Raw genomic sequence first — 16,860 nt, 5'->3', positions numbered from 1 at the left:
GAAAGACACCTAAAACTGCGTATTTATTTATTCTTAGCTGATAATTTGATTCATTTGATAATATTGAAGATACGTTCTATGCTGATTAAATGTTATTGCGTTCACTTCATCGGCAACTCTTTATTAGCTGTGTTTTGTGGACGTCTGGTATGTTGTCTTATGTCTGCAGGTCATCAGTTAGTCACTCCACGTCAAAGGGACCGAGCTCCACATGATCACTTGAGACGTGCGGTGGTCGAGCATATTTGGGATCAGTGTCGGAATACTGCGACGGAGCGTGGCGTTCACGAGGAGTGTATTATTGTTTTTTATTGATTTATTGATTTATTTATTCATTTTATTTATTTATTTTTCTATTTTATTATTTTTTTATCTATTTTATTTTTTTATTTATTTATTTATTTATTTTATTTATTTATTTTTTTTTTTTGCTGCTGCTGCTGCTCACTTTTTCCTAACGAATAAATGAAAGGGATGCCTGGTAAGTGCGACCTTATCAGAGTAGGGCACAGGACATCAAGTAGACTGGCAACTAGTGGGCCTTTTTTTTTCGTTTTTATGTTGCCCTTGGCCAGCTTTCCCATTTAAATTTGAAAATACATCAAACAACGTCGAGGTGGGTGTACACACATATGCATGGGGAGGTGGCAGGGTGGAATAGCTGTCTGTAGACACGATCAGCAGCTCAGCGTGGGCTCGGAGTCTCGTGGTTATTGAAATTCTATCCATACAACTGACCGTGTAGACAGAAATATTGCACCTCGTAAACTCCTTAGGCTATTCACTCCTCAGCGCCGTGATCGCTCCATACCTCGACACTGCTGCGACAATGCACAATTACCATATATGCAAAATAGATCATGTGGACAAATAGAGAAACACTAAACCACCTAGATTTTCAGACCTATTTACTTAGGTAATGTATCTACCGCGATCCATCCTGTACATCCATATACTAATGAAAAAAAAAAAATGGTAATAACGCCATATATAGGTACAAATGATCTGTTATAGTAATGAATTTTGTGGTGACATAACAAACGTCTATTTCATCAGACCGCTTCGGGAATTTCCTTTACTCTGACTCACCAACCTCACTTTTTTTTTTTTTTTTCCCCGTGGCATCGTGCCTCGTGGTGGAATCAGTTGGAAAGTAAACTCAGTTGCCGCTTCACTAATGAATTCAAATTGTTTTAGTCTTTATGCGGTGTTTTCTCGAGTATGATTTTCACACTTATGATTTATTTAGTCGCTGTATAGTTCAACACGAAACCCTCGTTTTTATTGAACCATTCGAGTGTTAATGATGATTTGCGTTGTTTATCTTATTAACTCTTACACCAAAAGGCAATGATATGTTTGAAATTTTTAATCACTTCTGGTAACAGTGTTTTCTAGAAACCTTCACCAGACCATCTTGTCCACTCTGAAGAGAAAACTACAACTGTTAAAGAGTTAATAATTTACATTTGTCACTAATTATCGTATGATTCAAGTAGCCAACAACTCGCTCAGCAGCAGCGACAGGCTTCAGACAATTCGACTAAATGTGTTGGTGCGTTGGATTGCAGAGCGCGTTCCTCTCTCGGGAACACCACCACCTATGCGGCGCTGTTTAGATTCAGCCGGGAAGCGACCTGCCATACAGACTATTTTCCCGAAGGAACATCGCCACTTATGCGAGGCTGTTGACGCGGGGAAGGCCTGCGATTTCCACGCATGTTGTGTTTTCAATTAGTTTTTTTTTTTCGGTTCACATTTTTTTTTGTAAGTTCTCAAGGCATTATTTATTTTCTTTATTATTTTTTAAAGGATGTCAGGAAATAAGAGAGGATTGCAGTGATAGCTTAATGATGAAAAATATTATTATCACGGCGAAAAATATATGATGTTTTCGAAGGTCTTAGGAAGATTTTTTTTTTTTTTTTTTTTGCACGGTCACTATTGCAAGTTACTGATTTATCAAGACTTTTTTCTTATTGATTGCTTAACAAGGAAGAATCCGTATCGTGGACAATAAAATTCCGTGAGGATCTATCTGACTAATTAATCATTTCGGTATTTTTTTAAATAGTTTTCACGAGAGCTTGATGTGTTTCATAATGCAACCTTGACTTAATTACTGTAATTAGACTTACCTTTCCTTACATAAATTACTGTAATTAGACTTACCTTTCCTTACTTATGTAAAAGTCCATATTTATGTGAATTATTGGTGTGAGCGATTAAGAATGGACCTGGATTAATGACGCCTGCAGGAACTTATTATACCACTGTAACACACACACACACACACACACACACACACACTTACTTATTTCCGTAACATACTCATTTAATGATGCCTGTAATATGTAGCCCTGTAACACACACACACACACACACATGGATATCAGCACAGTGAAAAGATCATACCACTATTATAAGACTAGACCAGAATATGCTGCAGTGGTGTGGTCACCGTATATGCAGATGGACATCGGGAAATTAGAAAGAATCAAAAGGACGCTACAAAGATGACCCCAGATATAAAGGATCTTCCCTGTGAAGAAAGATTGAAAGAAATGAAACTATCAACTTTGAAGGATAGACGGGAGAGAGGTCTAATAACGATGTACAAGATAGTAAACGGTATAGAAGAGATAGATAGACCAAACCCAGTATCACTGACTGAGGATGGAGAGATGAACAAGACACTCAAATCACAAAAAGTCAGCGTTTGAGGAACACTAAAAAGTTTAGTTTTCCACATAGGACAGTGGACATCTGGAACGGCTTGAGTAAAGAGATTGTAGCAGCAGAAAGTGTGCATGAATTTAAGGAAAAGTTGGATAAAAGTAGATTAGATGACAGGTCACTATGAGCCCCGCTCGAATCCTGTAATATAATACAACTAGGTAAACACACACACACACACACCATTTGCCTCCCGGTAAGCGGCGAGGCAAATGGGCAAGCCTCTTAATGTGTGGCCCCTGTTCACCTAGCAGTAAATAGGTACGGGATGTAACTCGAGAGGTTGTGGCCTCGCTTTCCCGGTGTGTGGAGTGTGTTGATGTGGTCTCAGTCCTACCCGAAGATCGGTCTATGAGCTCTGAGCTCGTTCCATAATGGGGGAAGACTGGCTGGGTGACCAGCAGACGACCGAGGTGAATTACACACACACACACACACACACACACACACACTTACTTGAATATTTCCATAACATTCTCATGTGATAGCATTCGTAAATAACATTTTAGGGGAATGGTGAGGATGCTTTTTTGGTGTCGGGGAGGGAGGAGAGTGGAAGGGGAAAAAAAAAAATCAGAGTAAATATGCTGTGACGATTGATTGTTTAGATGTACGTAGATAGATAGATATAGATATTGACTGATAGGAACCGACAATACAAAGATAGATGAATGAATACAAGTACAGTATATCACCTTTTTGTCGTCGTCGTCGGCTCCCACTCGTGTCCGAGTACTGGGTCCTGTCGTTAGTCGAACGTCTCCTATCTTTGGGGTGGATGTTTGTGTTTGATGTGACTGTTAAGTCCGAGTCTGTGGTGGAATAATCGTGGACAGTGTTCACAAGGGAGGGTAGGGGGGGGACGGGGTTGTTCTCGTCGCTCTCTTCTTCTTCTCCCTGCTTCTTCATTCTCTCTCCTCTTCTCCTCGAAGTCCACAGTGCCATGGTGTACTGCACTACTCCACACCTTCCTGTCCCTGGCCGTTTCTTCCCACGAGGACTGGTCGATGTCAGTTACTGCCAGGGTGCGCTTCAGCTGGTCTTTGTAGCGCATTTTGGGTGCTCCTCGTGCCCTGGTTCCTTGGGCCAGTTCTCCATACAATAATTTCTTGGGGAGCCTTGAGTCATCCATCCTGTGGACGTGCCCTACCCAGCGGAGGCGGTGGCGGATGATGGTGGCCTCAACGCTGGTCACTGAGGCTTTTTCTAAAACTTCAATATTGGTGGTGTGGCTTTCCCAGGGGATTTTCAAAATCTGTCGTAGTTTCGTTTGCTGGAAGCGCTCCAGATTTTTTATATCGTTCCTATATAGCGTCCACGTCTCACAGGCATACAGGAGCGTGGAGAGGACTACCTTTTGTACCATAAGGTATTTATTGGGTTCAAGTATCCCTCCTTAGTAGTCCTCTCTGAAGATCATACCTGGAAGAAATAATTCATTCTAATATACTTACCGGTGGCCTCGTGGCAGTGATAGACACAATAAGAACAGCCACACATGAAAGGTGGGTGGATATAGTTCTTGAATTTTTTTTTTTTTCATTATTCATTTCAGTAGAGTTGGTTTAGCGAAGAGCATGTAGGATTTATAAAGATGTGATGTGTCAATCATTTTTTTTCTCTTGATTAGCTGGGAACAATGCTGATGAGAGGGAAGGCAGTTTGAATGCTTATGCTGAATGTACTGGGAGGTTTCCGGTGGTTTTCAGTAAAGTTGCAAAAATAATGATAAGAAGCAGGTTAAGTGGTGTCCTCAGGGTTGTTGAAGGGGATGTGTTGCAATAAGAAATATGATGCCAAATATAGATGTTGGAGTGGAAATGCATTACTGTATAGTCTTATTGGCAATTGAAATAACAGCCAACACTGGAAGGTTAACATCATAATGTATAACAGGTTTAGTATGTTAAAATGAATTACTGCAGTGTGGAACAGTTGAGAAGTGGCAAGTGCTGTAGGAGAGGTTTGGATATATGGAAAGAAAGATAGTAAGAGAGAAGACCAAAGTTGTAGTAATATGGTTAGGTTAGTTTCAAAAGGACTCAATTAAAGTGTTAGAGTATATGTGATACACTGATGCGTGGAGAGAGAATAAGAGGACAAGAGGACACACAATACTCTTTTATCAGTCCCATTGTCAAATTTCTTGGGAACCAGCATCATAGAATAAAAATAGCATAAAAAACAAAGATTGTGGGATCTAGAGTAGCATGAAAGGAGATGCTGCACTTTCTGGCTGTGGATTTGAACCCCAGACCTTTCTTAGCTGAGCACATTAATAATTGCATCTTCACCAGGCCACCTTCTACTTCTTGCAGCTCTTCTTTGTCACCCTCCATGCAATTTTGCATTAACAAATATTTATGTGATGAGGCCACTTTGGTCATAAATTGATAAGGACTAGCATGGTTAACCTTACTTTTACTGAAATTTAAAGGGAATATATGTAAAAACTAATATCACATGGAGGGAACATTAGACTACTCTGGGCAATGAAAATACAAAAACTTATTGTAAATAACACATTGTAAATTTATTCACAATTACACAATTTACAGTGACCATTACGCAGCATTTGAATAAATTCATCTGAAATATACTTCTGAAATATATATTTGACGTGCTAGGATAGTAATGTTAACCCAGGATCCGAGTAACCGCTTCCACTTGTTTTAGTGATGTGAGTGTGCTAGGGTGGGCGTGGGTCGGGGTTCAGGGGCAGCCTGACCTACGGGGGCTGCTGGGGGTGAGTGGGCAACCAACGCTGGGAGACGAGACAAGTTGGCAGCCCACGGGCAGACCCCGGGGTGTAGCTAGGCCCCTGCACCACTACCCAGGCACCTGGCCCATGAGGGGGCAGTCGCCCAAACTGGCCTGTCATACTTTTGAGGCCATTGGCCAGCATTTAGGTGAGGACAGGACGACTGACCCCGCACCCATACCACTCCTGCAGCTGATCTTGATGCTTCACTGTTAAGGTATGCCTACACTTTAGCCATAATACAAAGCAATACACAGAGCTGGTATACATTAACTGAACACATTCAATTACATAAAATCAGGTATTCTAATTTTCTGTAACACTTTTTTTAATAGGTTATAACTACATGGGGAGGATTGTGACGATAGAAGGGATCAGACCGAAAGATAAATTCCAGTTGAGAATTTTCCTTCCATCTGAGTTGGCTACCAGTTTGGGCTTGGTCTCTACTGAAATGGTAACAGGAGGTATGACCATGAGAAGATCCTGTATACGACCTGCCACCAAGGAAGAAGAGGTTGTGGGGTTTGAAGCTTCAGGTTTTAGATGAAGGAGGAAAGGAGAGGCAAAGAGGGAAATACAGAATAAGAGACAGAGAGGAATGAAATATGGAGAATGCTCCCTGGAGACTATTGGGTCTGAAGCACAGCTAAACCAATCTGATGTTCTAGGCGCACTACACAAGCCTCTAACATAAAACACAAGCTGGTGTTATGCCCTGGGGCAGACTAAACAAGGGATTTGTACAGGCAAAGTAGAGGGACCACAGCGGTAGCCACCTAACTAAGGAGCTGGAATAGTAGTGCTGGGGTGGTTACAAAGCAGCCTGATCACAGGGACCAGTCTGTTGGCATAACCACAGCCCAACACTACCACAGCTATCATGATGTTAGATGGCAATTAGTCAGGGCAGTGCCACGGGGTCCAGGGAGCAAGGACCCCCGGCACCCTCCCCCTCGCCACCAACTAGACTGACCATAGTGACTCACGGCACCAACCCTGCGACAACACCACCACCCGGTGCCGTCCATTTCCTCCAGCCATGCTCACACGGTTTGGTGTTAATTCACCACTACACCTATGCTCTCAGCCTAGGTACAATATTGGCACTTTTCAAATAAACTCTTCTTCAATAAAGTTGTTCATACATTCTCATATCTAAAAAAAAATATATATAAATAAACCACCATTCAGAGATGTACATTATCCCATAGTCTGTCAAAAACCAACATTCAGCACAGCAAAGGCAGCAATCTTTACTGCTGTCCAACAATGCAATGCTGGCCAATACAGCGTGCAAATTGTGAATGATAGCGTGAGCTCTGCCACAGCACAGGGACCCATTGGAGTAAAGACTGAATGGTGCCAATACTGTGGGAACTTAAGCTATGAATCACAAGAGGAGGGTGTGTTAGCTAACACCCTCCATGGTGCCAGCACCTCTCACCTTCTTGCCAGCCAACAGAACATTGAAATAATGAGATTCAACATCATTTGTTTCCTTTTCTGAGAAAAATGATGTCCTTAAAAGAATTAATCGGAACTTAATATAAAATACTATTAAAAAGGGAAGGGTTAGAAGTGAGAGGTGCCAGCTGTTAAAACACAAGTTAAAACTACTCAGTAGTGAAATTGGTAAAGCTTGGGAAAACTTATTTGGTTGCAGCACTGATCAATAACTCAGCTATTGTAGCACAATTTGGTGGGTCTTAAAACATTCATGACTACACAAATAATTGTCACCAGTCTACTTAGTTGCACTTATTAATAAATTAAAAAAGTACAAAATAAATTCCACTGAATGATATTTCAAGAAGCAAGATTCACAAAAGCAGATTTCTGGTGTTGACAAGTAAAATAAATAGGTAATAAACTCATCAACTTACAATGCCTACAACAAAATGACAGGGCAAAGGGTTGAGCTCATTCTGTGCCCTCAGACATAAATATAGGCTCACATACCACCAACATAATATATATATATATTATTATCATTATTATTATTAATATTATTATTATTATTAATATTATTATATATTATATATTTATAAAATTAGCAAAAAAATATGGACACCAAAAGCATGAGAGAATATTTTTTTCTGAAACAATATTTCTAAATTAAGATGTTTTCAATTTTGCACACAATCAACTGACAATGTCCCTAACTCTGAAGGATAGGGTAGTTACTAAGTTAGGTGAGGAATTTGGGTACATAAGGTAATCAAGTGGGCTGGTGAAGGGGAAGCCCACTGTGAAAGCTTTTGGGTTATTGGAGCTGGACCAAGAGGGCTAAGGAAGGGAGGGCTGGTGGGGAAGGGTTCTCTGGGGGAGGTTCACAAGGATACACACACTCTAAGTAGTCTACATTTTGAACAATTTTGTTTATATTCTCATTCATGGTATCCCAGTAATACTTAAAAAGATGTTAACAATAAACTCAATTATTAAAATTTTCATCTTCAATGTAACAACTAAATGAGAGAAGATGCAAGTGGCTGCAGCATCAAGAGCTTCACCATGGAGCACTGTGAAGCAGTCAGTACTCCTTGGTGTAGGAAGTGGTAAGCATTTTGAGCTTTTAGTATCACAATAGAATTCATATAATATTAACAGCAACAAGAGGAGTTTTAGTAGAAGAGCTTTGAAAATAATAAACTTATAAACTCTCGATAAAGGGAATACCACATAATTATCTGTGCGTACAATTATACCGTGGCGCAATATCATAAAAAATAATTTAATTTATTTTAAAATAATAGGGTTATCAGGAGGGCTTAGGGAAGTATTGGGATAAGTTGATGTTGTGCCACTGGTGAGGAGGAGGCAAGGCTGTAGTGGCCAGGCGGAGGACCTGACAGAACGAGAACCTTCTCTGAGGAGACTAGACGGGGAAGGTTACCCAATTCTCACAGAGCCTCCGCCCCACTCAGCCCAGCCTGCCTGACTCAGATGCTCACAGGGAGCGATACTGTTGCTGCACACAGTACCCACACCTACTGGCCATCACAAAAGTTCATATTGTCTGAGGTGCATCCTTTGTATTATGTCCCTGCAGTCATTGAACACTCGACGGATGTTTTCAGTGTCCACGGCACATGTGAAGTGAGGATAGCAGTAATGCTTTCCGTCACCACTTGCAGTACTTATCCTCTGTAAAAATTAACACTCATTACTAAGGTATTCATGACATTGGAGGTTATGGAACCAAAGCTTTCACATACTTCATGAAATGCAACAATGTCTATCAGAGGTGCTGCATCATCAGTCACTTTGCAGCATTTACTAAAAATAGCAAAATGTGAGGCAGAGCAGCATGTGGTGAGAGAAAAGAAGATACAACGAAGGAAAGATACATGAAGAGGAGTAACCAAGTGAAAGGAAATAACATATGAAAATGCTATGGGTGGACAGTAGTAACACATCAGGAATCAGACAAGCAAGTAATTTCAAAATGGTGCATTTATCATATCTTTCCAATCTAAGTTAAATTTCTGTTATGCTAGAGAAGGTAGAGTTTCTGATGTAGCAACAACTTCAACTGGTGACTTTATTGACTTTGCTGAAGTAAAGCAAAAAGGTTCCAGTACCTAAAGAGGCAAAAAAGCAATGTAAGACAATGTACATAGAAACTGAATACAACATAAATATAAATCAATGCAATAATCAATGTAAGGTTTCTAAATTATGTTTAAATTTCTATTGACATTTGATCTTATGACACATAATATTAATGAAACATTACTCTACAGAGGCACCTCACGAAACATTTAATCATGTTGCACCAATAGAAACAATAAAAGACGGCACACTTTAACTTGTTACTCCTGGGCAGCAACAACAATAATCAGACATGGGGGTGATGTGACCACAATGATTAATGAGCTTGACTTTGCAGGATGAGAGGCTGCATTACCATCAAAAAAAGGAATGATGCAACTGTGAGAGAGAGAAGAGAGGATGGGGATGTGTGATATACCCTGTAGCAATGCCCTGGTAGCCATAGTAACAACAGTCCTCTTACATCTGTACATCATTCACAGGTTCATGTTAATAATCATGTTCTATTATTATACTGGCTGATGAAAAACACATTTTGAACCACAAGTAAAGCAAGAAGGAAAGTTCAACATCAATAAGCATCATTCCCTTTGACTTTAGCTCCACATCTGTTTAAGGCATTACTGCTGAACATCAATTAGATTTACTTCAAGAATATATATATATATATATATATATATATATATATATATATATATATATATATATATATATATATATATATATATATATATATATATATATATATATATATATATATATATATTCTGGATTCTAGGATTTTCTGGATTGTAAGATAGTAAGGCTGAAAGTAAGATTAAAATCTTGAGGGTACTATGTAAACCCCACTAAACTAGCCCCAACTTGCTATATCTCTTTGTAGTACTGTCATAACATCTTACAGGGATTGCTACTACCACCAGTCCACTGTGTACTTCCTCACCACACCACACAAGATTTACGTAGGCTTTTTTTTTTTTTTTTTTTTTTTTTCTTGAAGATTTGCCAGACTATGGGGGGAGTGGCATGGGCCTTTCCAGCCATTATGGCAGCCCATATGTGATGATTTTTTTTTTCTACTTGTCAACTTGTATTTGTGTAGGTGATTTCACTATTTTACGTAGGCTATTCCACCATCCACATATACTGAGAAGTTTGAGTGATTGTACTGTACTGTACCCCACATAATATGTATACAGTCCACAATACTTATGTCACACTTTATAAAATAATTTTAAATATAATACAAAACACATTTCATAACATAAAACATTTACTGATGTCTGATAAAGGGAAACAAAGTAAGGAAGGCTTCCAACATCATACGCCAGCCAATCATGTCACCGGCGTCGAGCGTACACCAGCTGGACCACGATTTAGGTACAGACAAGGTTAGCACATTCCAACATTGTTGGAACCGCCAGCTGACTGTGACATCACACACAGTGCGGGTCGCTTCACTCGCTTGTGTTTTGGTGGTGCGGTGTCCTCGGGGATGGTTAGATTTTGATTACTTATTTCTATACTTTATGGGCTCATACTATTCAATTTTATTAGTATGGGAAGAGCGAAAGCTTGTGCTGTTCGTGGTTGTGTACCTGCCAAGAATAACAAGTTAAAATACTACACATTCCCCACAAATAAGATCTTGGCAAGGAAATGGGTTGAGAAATGTTCTCGTCGCAATAACGTTAATGTGAAATATGCCGTGATTTGTCAGAACCACTTTAGTTCAACACAGATTCGCAGAAATCTAAAGTGTGAACTTTTAAATTTACCGGTTCCATCGAACTGGAGACATAGGCTACCGGGTAATGAAACGGCGATCCACGATTTTAAATCGCGTGGCGATCAGTGTTTACATTCAAGACGTCACGCCCAGTACCCTTTTCTAAACCCTTAACGCTAGCCCCATGAGTTTAAGACCCAAGTGCGCTGACCTTGTCTGTATCTAAATCGTGAGCTGGACCACCCACGCAGATAACAGGACTCCGCAACACAAACAAGCACGCACGCACATCACCTAGAGAAACATAAAACACCACTTATAATACCTCCAAATGTTATTCTCTTACGAGTTTGTGTTAAACTCAATGTCGGTGATGACATGTTCGGTTTCGGTTATTATTATTATATATTTATTACTATTATTTCCTACTTTTTACATATTTAACTCAGCCTTTCAAATTTTTCGGATTATAAGGTTCTGGATTTAAGGACTTTTACTGTATATATATATTATGTGATAATTGTTTCAGATTCTCAGCCATCAGAAAAGGAAACCATATTCAGATTAATTAAAAACACTTAGAGTAGAAAAGCAAGGCATAGAAATGATCATCTAAAACAACAAACCACTTCAAATACAAGTATCCAAAGCAACAACCCAATTGTCACACACGATAAAATATTAGAGACCTCCAGACCAAGATGTGATTTTAATGATTTGGGAATGTTTTTAGATGTCACTGTGAAGACATGCAATGCATGTACTGTACATAGGCACCTTGTCTTGGCTGCCTACCATCTTGAGAAGGCTAGCACAGTACACTGATTCATTTACCTACCAAGGCAACCCATGGATCTGAACTAATCTGTTCTCAATCCTGGGTGTCAAGTGAGGAGAGAACTGATTTCCATAGACCATCGTATATGCAGATCAATCTGTCTATATACGTGGCTGACATCTCCCTTAAAGGAAGACAGCTGAAACAAAGTATACTTACACACAAACATTAAGAAGTGTTCTCTCTCACACATGCCTCCCAGCATGTGGAAAATAAATAAATTCTCCATCATACTTTGTGAGCACAGCAGAATAACTAATAAAGGTAGTATGGATGCCAATACTTGACTTTTTGCCAATCCTGGCCATAAGGCTTCAGTCTGCCTTTGATTGGTTCAACCACTTCAAAAACTAAGCCTTTAGGCTCCACCCCCTTGACCTTCCCTACCTGATTCATGTCCTGTCCTTCCCCATGTTCAGTGAGTCACTCTGTCATCCCCCTCTCTACCACCCTCTTATGTGTGTATTTACCTAGCTGTATTATACAGGGTTCGAACAAGGCTCATAGTGTCCTGTCTCCATGTCTCCATTTATCAAATTTTCTTTTAAAGTTATGCACATTATGTGCCGTAACTTCATCACTCAATGCATTCCACTTTTCCACCGATCTATGTGGAAAACTGTATTTTCCAATATTCTTCACACACTGTGTGTGTGTGTGTGTGTGTGTGTGTGTGTGTGTGTGTGTGTGTGTTTTCTCCATTCATTCACATAAGTGTAGCATAGCTAAACTCTATAGTCTTCTTCCTCCTTTTCCACCCTTATTCTCTCTCTCTCTCTCTCTCTCTCTCTCTCTCTCTCTCTCTTTATTTATATATATATATATACTAGTGAATTCACAGGAATCACAATCACACCAGATGTTTTCATGGATGGTGACTTGTCCTCCAACAAACTCCCTCCTTCTCCCCTCCTCTTCTGAGTTATCCATCACCAAACTTCACTTATGGTATGTACAATTATAAAAAAAAAATGCATTGAACTTTTTATACACTTAAGGTTTTGCTAAGAATGATCTGATTTATAGGTACCAGTAGTCAAAGTTTTTGATACTCGAACAGCCACTTGAAACTAATTAAGTTTGAGTATTAAGTCTCCACTGTATGCAGAAGTGAGGAGTCTGGAAGACATCAGGTTAGGTGGAGGTATCAGCAAGACCGCACTCCCCCCATGTTTATGATAGACTTATACAGAAAACACACCTTAAAAATTATCTCAGCCATAATGTGGAACACAAATCAGAATGATTTCAGAAATACACCAATTTATATAGAAACAGGGAGAGAAACTCCAACCCCAACTCCATCTTCTTATCCTTTGTTTCTCTCTTTCTCTACCTCTTTCTATATAAACTGGTGTATTTCCAAAATCATCCAAATTTCTGTTCTACATCGACTGAAATAAAAATCAAGGTGTGTTTTCTGTATAAAAGTTTTCCCCCATCCTAAACATGGCATATGAGAAGGGGAGTGCAACCTTGCCGATGCTTCCACCTGACATGACATCTTACAGACCTCGCTTCTACATACTGCAGCTTTCAACATATGTACGGCTCACAATTGGTTCCTTCAGTAATTTAATAAATCTTTGTGGATTCTTTCAAGTTCTACAATCTAAGCTTCTCTTATTTTGTTTCTTAGTACAAAGTTTTACTTTTTATTTAATGCTAAATTTAAAACTGAATATTTTTTCATTAGTTTGATAATCAATTATTTGCTAGTAGGGGTGTAAGGAGCTGCCTTGAGTACAGAAATGAGTTACTTTGAATACACAAATGAACTGCCTGAGTACATAAATGAGCTGCATTGAGTACACAAATTATGCGTTCAAAGTTTCCTCCAAGTATGTGGCAGCCAGGTGGCTGTGGCCAGTTGTCCCATTCTCAACCAAGATTGGCAAGGAGTAAAGAGCTGGCATCTGTATATACAATATCCAGCAAATATATTACACACATTCCAATGTTTGCTGGAAGCATACTTCTCTCATTCTTCTTTATACAGCCCACATATTCCTACACAGTATGTTTATTAGTTTGATATATTGAATTACGAAAATTTCTTCCTACACAGAAAAGTCCTACAATTTTTATGATCTCTAACTACACACTTCTCCCACTAAAACCACCTACATCTCTCTGACCCACACAAACTTTCCTCTCAAACCATCTGCAATCATGCCCAAGTTTAAATACAAGTTTGTTTCTTAGTTCATTGAAAACATATAATGTGAATATCCACTGAATTTTTTGCTGCCTTCTACATTCACCTTTTACAATTCAGGGATATGTAGACAAGTGAAAGTACTAAATTGTAACCAATGCCAACTTCTGATTTCATACACACTCAGAATTCACCAAGAATTTCTGCACAGCATGAGATGGGCAGGGGTTTCATGCACCTGTTATGTGTCAAAAAAAAAAAATAAATAAATAAATAAAAATGAATAAATAAATAAAAAAATAACTATAGCTTTTTTTTTTTTACTTTTTATGTAGGAGGTACACCAGCCAAGGGCAACAATGATGGTTACTGAGATTTTGGTCCCAAAAAGAGATGTCAAGAGAATTATTAAAAATATAATAAAAAGTAATGAGGTCTTACAATTAAAACCTCGCTCTTAAAAAAGTTTAACTCACAGAAGGGTGGAAATACAGAAGCAGGCAGGGCCAGTTAGTTAAGAAATAAAAATATGAATAATGATTAACTCTTCCATTAGAGAGGTGGATTGAATAGGATGAGAAGATGATGATTTTGTGCAGCAAGACTGAATGAGAAGTGGAGGCATGCAATTACCAAGATCAGAAGAGCAATTGACATAAACATAGCAGTAGAAGATAGCAAGAGATGCAACAATATAGCAATGAGATAGAGACTGAAAACAGTCAGTTAGAAGAGAGGAGTTGCTAAGATGAAAAGCTTTTTATTCCATCCTGTCTAAAAGAGTGTTGACTAGGATACATAAATACAGTAGAGACTCAAAACTCAAACTTAATTAATTCCAAATGGCTGTTCAAGTATCAAAATATTCGACTACTGATATCTATAAATTGGGTATATCTATTTATTTATTCATTTTTTTATTTATTTATTTATTTATTTTCATTTATTTATTTATTTTTTTACATACTGTAAGTGGATAGCTTTGAAGAGGAGGGGAGAAGGGTGTGGAGGAGGGAGGTTGTCGGAGGATGAGTCATCATCCATGAAAACATCTGGTGTGATTGTGATTCCTGGGAACCCACTAGTGAAGGAATGTGGTTCACTAACACTTTCATTAGATTCCTTGTTTTCACCACCAATAAGCCTCTTTGGTGCCATTGGAAGTTTCTAAATGAAAAACTACTGACAGAACACAAAAGAATGTTTTTATCTCAAGACTGCGGCAAGACTAGGGATGTGTAATGCTAAGCAGTATACCAGAATACCTGCATTTTTTACTGATAATATGGTATCAGAACAGGACAATGGCAGGGAGGGAGAGGCCAGAGGTTTGTTTACAACCATGTGTGTGGTTGTTCAATTACCAGATATTTTCACCACTAATAAGCCTTTGGTTCAATTGTAAGTTTATAAATTAAAAACTACATACAGAACACACGAGAACGTTATTTTGAAGACTACAGCAGCACAACTAGCAGGGGGGAACGCAGGGGGAAGAGAGAGGCTAAGGAGCTTTGTTTACAACCATGTGTGTGGACATTTGACTATCAGGTACTTTTTTGAGTATTAAATCAAACTTTTGCATTTGAGTATTGAAGTTTGACTATTAAGACATTCCAGTATCAAGTGTACTCTGTATAACAAATGGTCAATAATATTCTATAAAAAAAGCTACAAAAATAATCTATTATAGGATGAATATGAATTAACACTAATGTTTCACTGATTGCATTGTGTTCCAGGTCTGATGACTGAATATTTGTCATTGTGTAAAATTGAGGAGGCCAGCACTTGCACTGAAGGGTAAAGATATTTACTTCATTCTCCACATCTGTAATCTGTAAAGCAACTTGACTTATACATATTAAATGAGTTCATGAATCCTCAACTTACTAGAAACTCATCCCTGATGAAATACTTTGCGCGCACTACTTCTGGATCTTCTCCAGGCTCCACTGCAGCATCTGGAGGGGTCTGGTACCGGGCAAAATCAGGGAAGTAATCTTCCAGCTTACTCTTGCCTGCTATTATCTTCTCAGCTAGTAGATCTTGCTTATTTAGAAATAAGATGACACTAATTGTGCGTAGCCACCTGAAATTTAAAGCAGTGTTTTAGATTTCTAAAAAATGAAATTAAAAGATTTTTATTTCTAAAAAATCCAGCTATTAAAACAAAAATATAAAAAATTTTGCTAAAGTAATAGTCTAAAAACAGATCTCTTCCACGGTGTAAAAAGATGAATTACATAAAAAGATCTCAATAATTCAAGTCAGGAGGATTAAATATTCAAGTGGCCCCCTTAAGCCTGGCCACTGCTCTGCCTGCACACACCACTGCCCACAGTATCACAGGTACAGAGAGCTCCAAACTTCAAGAAGCAACCTTCCTACCCTTATTTTTAGCTAGAGCAACATGTTAACTCAAGGAATTTAAATAGATAAACATCAAAAGCCAGAAGTCATGACATGTCAGTGAACCCACACCTAAACCATGCCCACTTCCCATCCCCACCCCCTCCTTGTTGTTTCATTCATCATACCTTCTCTATAACTTCTGTCTTACCCCCACGTATTCTCATTCATTCTCTCTCTCTCTCTCTCTCTCTCTCTCATATATATATATATATATATATATATATATATATATATATATATATATATATATATATATATATATATATATAAGGTATTTCTCGATTTATACGTGTCCAGATTATGTAATTTTTGAGATAACAAAAGATAAAATGCCTAATAATTTTATGAAATTACACAAATTATTTAAAATAACATGTCAAGGTGCTTTTACTGGTATGGCAAATCTTGTGAATCACAAGATTCATCACAGCACAGAGGTGCTTCACCTTCAGGACATCTAGTGATGCATGATAAATGTCTTCAGAAAGGCCAGCGTGTGCCATCTTACTATCAGTTAGACGCCGTTACTATAGCAATGACCATTCTTTGTTTATTCCTGCTGAGAGGTGCAGAAAAGTATTTTATATGAGATAAGTGCTGCAGGGATTGCAGGGTGCATGCCCAGTCGCTCCCTCAGATGCAGACATTCCAGGAATGGATTAATC

The 16,860-nt window shown here is 38.6% G+C and overlaps 1 protein-coding gene across 1 annotated transcript in view; it reads right to left on the bottom strand.

The window, feature by feature from the left end:
• Positions 1 to 5,243: 5,243 nt before the first annotated feature.
• Positions 5,244 to 16,860, bottom strand: part of LOC123499470 (guanine nucleotide-binding protein G(s) subunit alpha) — a 61,074-nt gene continuing 49,457 nt past the window's right edge. The window contains exons 7-8 of the mRNA XM_045247479.1: positions 15,674 to 15,872; positions 5,244 to 8,647 (exon numbers count right to left, since the gene is read on the bottom strand). Of these exons, the coding sequence (XP_045103414.1) occupies positions 8,501 to 8,647; positions 15,674 to 15,872 (346 nt within the window). The 3' untranslated portion in view covers positions 5,244 to 8,500. The remainder of the gene's footprint in view (positions 8,648 to 15,673; positions 15,873 to 16,860) is intronic.

The sequence above is a fragment of the Portunus trituberculatus genome, chromosome 50 (assembly GCF_017591435.1).
Source record: "Portunus trituberculatus isolate SZX2019 chromosome 50, ASM1759143v1, whole genome shotgun sequence".
Classification (NCBI taxonomy): domain Eukaryota; kingdom Metazoa; phylum Arthropoda; class Malacostraca; order Decapoda; family Portunidae; genus Portunus; species Portunus trituberculatus.
This window is presented reverse-complemented; position numbering and strand designations above follow the sequence as displayed.